This window comes from Epinephelus moara, chromosome 17 (assembly GCF_006386435.1).
Source record: "Epinephelus moara isolate mb chromosome 17, YSFRI_EMoa_1.0, whole genome shotgun sequence".
Taxonomy (NCBI): Eukaryota; Metazoa; Chordata; class Actinopteri; order Perciformes; family Serranidae; genus Epinephelus; species Epinephelus moara.
This window is the reverse complement of record NC_065522.1, coordinates 30,848,193-30,855,773: the sequence shown is the minus strand read 5'-3', so window position 1 is coordinate 30,855,773 and position 7,581 is coordinate 30,848,193. Positions and strand designations below refer to the sequence as shown.

Below are 7,581 nucleotides of genomic sequence, written 5' to 3'. Positions count from 1 at the left end.
TGTGGTATCATGATACTACTCAGAACCGTGATACCTTCACTGGTATCGTACCGTGGGATCCAATTTTGGTACCGTGACAACACTAATCTGGAGGGGGTTCATCTGCAAAAACTAATGAAAAACTAAACAATGATATTCGGTATTCGGTACTCGGTATTTGGCCAAGCGTTTAATATTATTCAGCTTCGGCTTCGGCCACAAATTTTAATTTCAGTGCATCCCTACTTCTGGCATTCTCTGGTAACTTCTGAGCAAGATGTGGCGACACATTCCTGGCGTGAAACCACCGCCAGAAAAGAGGAAAAGCTAAGATGAACATGTTGGACTTGTACAAGAAGAACAGACAGTTAAACGGAGTACAAATATCGCATGGCATTTCATTGAAAAATGGAAACTAGATGAGGCTGGCCAGCTGCGGTCGTGGCTGACCTACAACACCCACACCAACACGATGAGCTGCAGCCTTTGTCGCAAGCACACCAAAGAAACACAGGGGCAAAATCCCTTTGAGGGACACGGAACATGAAATTATTAGGGCTGCACTCTCCTGGTTGACTAGTCGATTATTTTGTCGCTGTGCTCTCATCCGACCAATATTTTCATTCGTCGAATAATCGCTGTGTTACTTTCATAAGGAGAAATGTGCTCCATCAACAGCTTTCCAGGATTAATCCATTATTTCCTGCAGCAGGGGGGGAGACGACAGGCTAAGTTACCTGTGAAAACGGGGGTGTTTTTAAAACACCCCCGTTGTTGACAGAAAGTTTAACCCGCTCACCCTCACGCTCAGCGTCGCGGTGATGCAGACCTCCTGTCTGTTTCTGTAAGCTGAAACCATTTCCCTCAGTGGAAACGAAGCTTGTATTTCACAGATAACAAACAATAAATTTTTAAGTCTTGTGTGTGATTTATCCTTCAGGGATTTATACTTTGGGATTTATCCTGGCTTCATATGAACAGAGGAAATTTCTGCTTGTTGCTAGGCTAATTTATACCATGTAAAATGCCATAGGCTTGTGCTAATTATGTTAGCATGTTGTATTTGTTTCGAAAGCGTGTTTTGTATAAGACAGTTGTTTTGTCGGTGAATGTTGTGAGTTGTAATGGAGTCAAATTATGTGCTGTTGCCTTTGTTACATGTTGCTGTTGTCCCTGGTTTTATATGAGACAAGGGAAAGATCACTAGATGCTATGCTAATTTATACAATGTAAAATGCCATAGGCTTGTGCTAATAACATTAGCATGTTGTATTGGTGGGGGAAATGTGTCCAGATAAAGACAAGTGTTTGTCTGTCAATTCTCATTTCTCATTTATTTTCTCATTTATTTATTTAGCTCACGACCATGATCACATGGTGTGGAGCACAGCTTATACGAAAACAATCATACAAACATAGCTAGTAGCAAGGCTGTACCTATTCTCTTATTCTGGCAACGAGAACAAAATAAATGTATTACTTAAATAAAGGAAAGACGCTCTTCAAAAAGGCACCTATTTTACAAATAACTTTTAGCTTATTGGATTGTAATAACAAAATTAACTTAGTCATAGATGGACGATTTATATAATACTTTGGCATACTTTTTTGTCTCAGATTCATTATACTTACATTTTTACACTCAAACAGGATATGAAACTCATCGCCAATACAGTTATCATTACAAAGATTACAAAACCTCTGGCTTCTATCCAGACCTTTATATCTTCCAGTGACTTTTGGGATTCTGGTATTATTTGTCCTGAAGTTACAGATGGCCTGTCTGTACTTTTGATTTTCACACAATAAATACTTTTCTAACGTAAATTCTTGTTTAAACTCAACATAAATATCACATGATGTCATACTATAAAGTTCACTTTGCCATTTTTGCAGAAACTGATCTTTAAGTCTCTGTTCGACAGTCGATTTCAACCAGTCACTGTTACTACATGCTTGAGACAGCCAGAGATAAGACAGACCACAATCATCCAGTATCCGCTTCACTTGCAGGATCCATGGAGACACAAATACATTTGAATTATACAGTCTAAATAAACATTCGTACATTATCCTATTTAATTTACTTTCTTTACCTTCAATCAGCCTCCCCCAATGACCGATAACTCTCTTTTTAACTGTGATACACAGTGGATACCTCCCCAGCTCACCATAGACCATGTTATTACATGTTGATGTTTTAGCTTTTAGAATATATTTGAGGAATTTGAGATGTAGTTTTTCTAGCGCATCAATTTTTTCAAATCCCCAAACCTCACATGCAGGTAACATGACTGGTGAAATCAACTTGTCAAAGAGGTCTAGTGTGACATCTACAGGTAGGTCATGTGTTCTACTTTTACAAAGGAGGGCATACATAGCACGAGACGCCTGCTTACACAACTCATCAATAGCAATTTTAAATGAACCATTATAGTTCATAGTGATCCCCAGATATTTAAAACAATGAACAACTTCTAAATTTTCTCCATTACAAACAAACTTTAGATTGCTGGTGTCAGCTTTTCTGGGTCCAAACACTGTGACCTTAGTTTTTTCGCTATTGATCTTCAGTTTCCATTTCTCGCAGAAACCACACATCAAGTCTATTGCTTTCTGTAGCCCCTCCTTTGAAGTAGACATGACAATTGTATCATCCGCGTACAACAATACCATAAGTTGCATATAATTATCAATCATTTCATCATCAAAGTTAATAGACTGACAGCCATTACATATCAGATAATCCTCTAAATCATTAATAAACAGTGCAAACAGCAATGGAGATAGATTTTCGCCCTGCCTAACACCTGCTAAACTTACAAAAAATTCTGACTTAATTGCATTTACAAAAACACACGATTTTATGTTTTTATACATGTTCACTACTACGTCCAGGAATTTACCCTTAACACCTACTTTTAGCAATTTATACCAGAGAGCATCCCTCCAGACTGAATCAAAAGCCTTACTGTAATCAATAAAGGAACAGAATAGTCTCCTCTTTTTGAAACAAAATAAATCAATGACATGTTTCAACAAAAACAAATGATCAGTGGTGGAATAGCCCTTTCTAAATCCTGCCTGGTTTTCCCTCAGGATAGAATTGTCCTCACAGAACTTAAGTAGTCTTGTGTGTAGTATATTCGTAAATAGTTTACCCAAACAACTCAAAAGTGTGATGCCTCTATAATTATCGCAATCTGCAGCATCACCTTTTTTCTTAAAGATTGGCACAATCAGACCAACTGCCCAGTCCTCAGGGAAAATACCAGTGTCAAGGATCTTATTAAATAAAGAAACATATAATGGCATAAAAATGCTTGCAGTACTTTTGATATACTCGTTTAGGATCCGGTCAGTTCCTGCTGCTTTTCCAGGTTTTAATTTTACAATAACCTCCTTAATTTAATGTTCGGTAATACTAGAATTTAGGACATTACTATCATGAGTGTGTTCAGCACAATCACCTTCAAGCACCTCAGTCATTTGTACTTCCCAGTCAGATAATCTTTTGAAATGCTCGTAAAAAACTTCAGGTGAAATTGGACAGTTCTCATTGTTTCTGATAGAACCATTAAGCATCTTCCAGAAAAGCTTTGGATTTTTGGACTTTACATTCAACAGCTCCCTCTTAAATTTAATCCTACAGGCCCTCTGAGCTTTAAACAACTCTTTCTTATATTCTTTACTTTTTAGCTTTACACTTTCAGTACTGGCCTCATTTCTATGTAACTTATGCATTTTCTTTGCTTTTAGGTATTCTTGCCTACTTAGTTTGCATCCCTTGTTAAACCATGCTGCATTTTTATTGGGTTTATAGACATTTCTAGTTTTTACCACTGCCATGTTTTTAGGAAATGTAATCACTGCACTATTAATCATGATACTACAGATCTCCTTTGTAATTTCATCCACTGATAAATTATCTACGTTGAGCAGCAGTTTATCCACCTTATCAGGCTGAATATTTCTTACAAACTCATTTACCTTTTTTTTTATCCCATTTGCCAATAAGCACTTGATTTTCAAAGTTTACAACTGAGGGAATTAACTGGTCTGTACTCTGGCCTTCTGTTCGCAAATAATCCTTATCAAAATTCACATCCAAAAACACTTCCACCATACAATGTTTATCAGAGAACAAGGGATCAAACTCATGAATACACAAACCTCTAGTCTTGCTCCAGACAAATGGAAAACCTATCATATAATCAATTACACTGTCTTCAAACGTGGTTGCCTTCCCAATATTCATATCATCACTACATCTACCGTTTAATATACAGAATGTAAGATTTCTGCACAACTATCCTCTATTTCTCTATCCCATTTCAAATCACAACTCAAAACCCATCTGTTCCATATTGCATATTCCCTTTACTTGCCCACATCCATTTTTACTTTGTGTCACTCTTGTCTGTTGTTTTTATTTATTTTAATTGTGATTTTAATTGTGTTGTTAATGCTCTGTAAAGTGTCCTTGAGTGTTGAGAAGGGCGCTTTTTAAGTAAAATGTATTATTATTATTATCAAGTCTAGCAGTGCACTGCCATAATTACCAACGTCTCTGTGTTCATCAGTTGATTTCCTTTTTAGTGGAATATTAAACATTTCCAATATCCCCACATGACATTTATTTTCACCTAAGGTTTCATCTGGATTCCAGTTATCACCATCAACTACAACAAAATCGTCCCTTTCTTGGGTGTGGGCATTCATATCGCCACATATTAAGAAATAATTACTTTCAGTCCAAATATCAAGAATGATTTGCCCCAGTTCATCAAACATGCCTACATTGGAATATCTAGTTTTATATGGAGGAATATATACAGCTAAGATTACAAGATCTTTGTCATATTTGAGCAAATGCTTATTTATTTTCAGACATACACATAAGTCACTGTTTATCAATTTTTGCACACATTTATCAATAATTTTTTTACTCACAGCAGTTATCACTCCACCAGAGCGCCAATTGGTGTACCTGTGTCTGTTGCTAATAAACATTTGGAAACCCATCCTTTTGAACTTGTCCAGCAACTCCATTGTGTCAGTATCATCAGTTTTTGTCTCAGTGAAGCACAATATATCATAGCTTTTACAAGTCTCAACAAAATCAGGAGTCTCTAACTTACTTCGGATCCCACAGACGTTCAGGGTAAGAATCCGCAACCCAGTGTGATGCGCCCTCCTAGCGGATGAAGATGCGGTTTCCTCTGTCTGTGCTCCATATCTGTCCTACACGTCAATGCCAAAGTCTTTATAATCCACACAGTCATATCCTATCTGGAACAGGTCATCAGAGGTGTGGATTGTAACATATCAGCCATCAAGTTTACAGATGACTCTGCCTTCCCTGATAAATGTGTGTTGGCATTTCTCCTTAGCATACCAGAAGAGACTATCTCAGACGTGTGAGATCATCGCTGATAAAGATATCCCTGTGCTCTTCCTTTTCCCTCAGCGTTGATTTATTCCTCATCAATTCCGCTTTTTTCCTCCTGCTCACAAATCTGACAATTGTAGGTCTGATCTTGCCTTGCTTTTTTGCGCCTCCCAAACGGTGTGCTGTGGAGATGTCCTTTTCGGTAACAGTTGCACCTGCCGCTGCAGCGAGTTGACACACCTTCTCCACGAGTTGGTCCTCCGTCTCTTCATCAGTTTCCTCAATCCCATTGATGCGGACGTTTTCTTTCCGACTGTACTGTTCAAGTTCATCCTCTTTATACCTGCTTTCCAATATGCATTTGTCAAGCTTGTAACAGTCCACCGATGNCGTCAAGTTTACAGATGACTCTGCCTTCCCTGATAAATGTGTGTTGGCATTTCTCCTTAGCATACCAAAAGAGCCTATATCTCAGACGTGTGAGATCATCGCTGATAAAGATATCCCTGTGCTCTTCCTTTTCCCTCAGCGTTGATTTATTCCTCATCAATTCCGCTTTTTTCCTCCTGCTCACGATATCTGACAATTGTAGGTCTGATCTTGCCTTGCTTTTTTGCGCCTCCCAAACGGTGTGCTGTGGAGATGTCCTTTTCGGTAACAGTTGTACCTGCCGCTGCAGCGAGTTGACACACCTTCTCCACGAGTTGGTCCTCCGTCTCTTCATCATTTTCCTCAATCCCATTGATGCGGACGTTTTCTTTCCGACTGTACTGTTCAAGTTCATCCTCTTTATACCTGCTTTCCAATTTGCATTTGTCAAGCTTGTAACAGTCCACCGATGCACTGAGTTGCTTCTGCACCGCTTTGACTATTGCTGGCACGGCTGCTTTAATGGTAATCAACACGACTTTAGCCAGGTCTTCAGTGCCGAAATTAGCCAGGACTGAGTCCGATTCAGCTTCAATTGCGGCCACTATGTTTGCGTGCATTGCTTCATCTTCTTCTTCGCCTCTCATGCCTTTAATCACAGCCTCCTCCTCCTCACTTGTCTCATACCTGTTGAAGAGGAACGCTCCATGTTTCACAGCCTTGGGTTTCTTCCACCTCGGTGGTGTTCCCTCAGCTCCACCACTGTGACCGGCACCGGGCTTTGTGTGCGCGGTTCTGTCCTTTGTTCGCGCACCAGGCCGCTGCGCCCGGCCCAACTTCTCTTTGTCCTCCGCCTCGTAGTTCTCCTCATCCACAGCACCTTTCCCCGTCGGTACCTTGTTGGGTTCTCTGGGGTTCGGGTTGCTTCTTGGGTTAGAGCGAGTTGTTTTGCCACCACGCGGTGCAGACGCCATCCCTCCACCGCTTCCTCGTAGGCTACAAATGTGCATTTTATTCAAATACGAGGCCGTTACAGTTACACCAAAAGACTGGCTTGCTCCCCGTGCTGTTTAGTCTCTTATCACTCTTAGTCAAACTTTTCAGAGGAATTACTAATAACTTTTTGTCGAAGTAAATGTTAGCAACTCTCTGCTCCAGGCTCAAACCAGCCTGCCATCTTGCTACGTCACATCATCACATTTTGCGATTTATAGTGAAGCCGATTTATGTACTTGTGTTAGAAATTGTCTCTATTAAGCCATATTCAATGTGTGTTTTGAATCAACTAAACTTTACAGCACTAAACACAGTCCTCCACCGCCAACTAGCATTTTGGAGGTGTAACTGCAGAGTGACACAGACACACCACTGCAGAAGTAAAAATAAAAACGTGCAGATTTTTTTTCCTCACGACTATTCGATTAGTTGAAGATTGGTCTACTTTAGTCAATCAATCAATCAATTTTATTTATAAAGCCCAATATCACAAATCACAATTTGCCTCACAGGGCTTTACAGCATACAACATCCCTCTGTCCTTATGACCCTCGCAGCGGATAAGGAAAAACTCCCCAAAAAAACCCTTTCACGGGGGAAAAAAAACGGTAGAAACCTCAGGAAGAGCAACTGAGGAGGGATCCCTCTTCCAGGACGGACAGACGTGTAATAGATGTCATACAGAACAGATCAGCATAATAAATTAACAGTAATCCATATGACACAATGAGACAGAAAGAGAGACAGAGAGAGAGAGAGATGCAGGACAGACGGTAATGACAGTAGCTTACAACAACATTACTGAAAGTAATAATATTATAGTTATAGTTCTGGCTACTGTGGTA

At 39.6% G+C, this 7,581-nt stretch overlaps 2 protein-coding genes, 1 long non-coding RNA gene and 1 pseudogene across 6 annotated transcripts in view; 1 reads left to right on the top strand and 3 right to left on the bottom strand.

The window, feature by feature from the left end:
- Positions 1–7,581, bottom strand: part of LOC126404276 (gastrula zinc finger protein XlCGF57.1-like) — a 236,338-nt gene that overhangs the window by 67,958 nt on the left and 160,799 nt on the right. The gene's annotated exons all lie outside the window — the stretch shown is intronic.
- The window catches only part of LOC126404292 (oocyte zinc finger protein XlCOF6-like), an 89,066-nt pseudogene that overhangs the window by 28,874 nt on the left and 52,611 nt on the right, over positions 1–7,581 (bottom strand).
- LOC126404398 (uncharacterized) overlaps positions 1–7,581 on the top strand; it is a 32,073-nt gene that overhangs the window by 11,116 nt on the left and 13,376 nt on the right. The window lies entirely within an intron of this gene.
- LOC126404350 (uncharacterized) lies at positions 5,122–7,535 on the bottom strand. The gene is made up of 2 exons (XM_050067533.1): positions 6,167–7,535; positions 5,122–5,714 (listed from the first exon to the last, which is right to left on the bottom strand). Exons 1-2 carry the CDS (start codon positions 6,748–6,750, stop codon positions 5,387–5,389), a joined length of 912 nt encoding a protein of 303 aa, XP_049923490.1. The 5' UTR covers positions 6,751–7,535; the 3' UTR covers positions 5,122–5,386.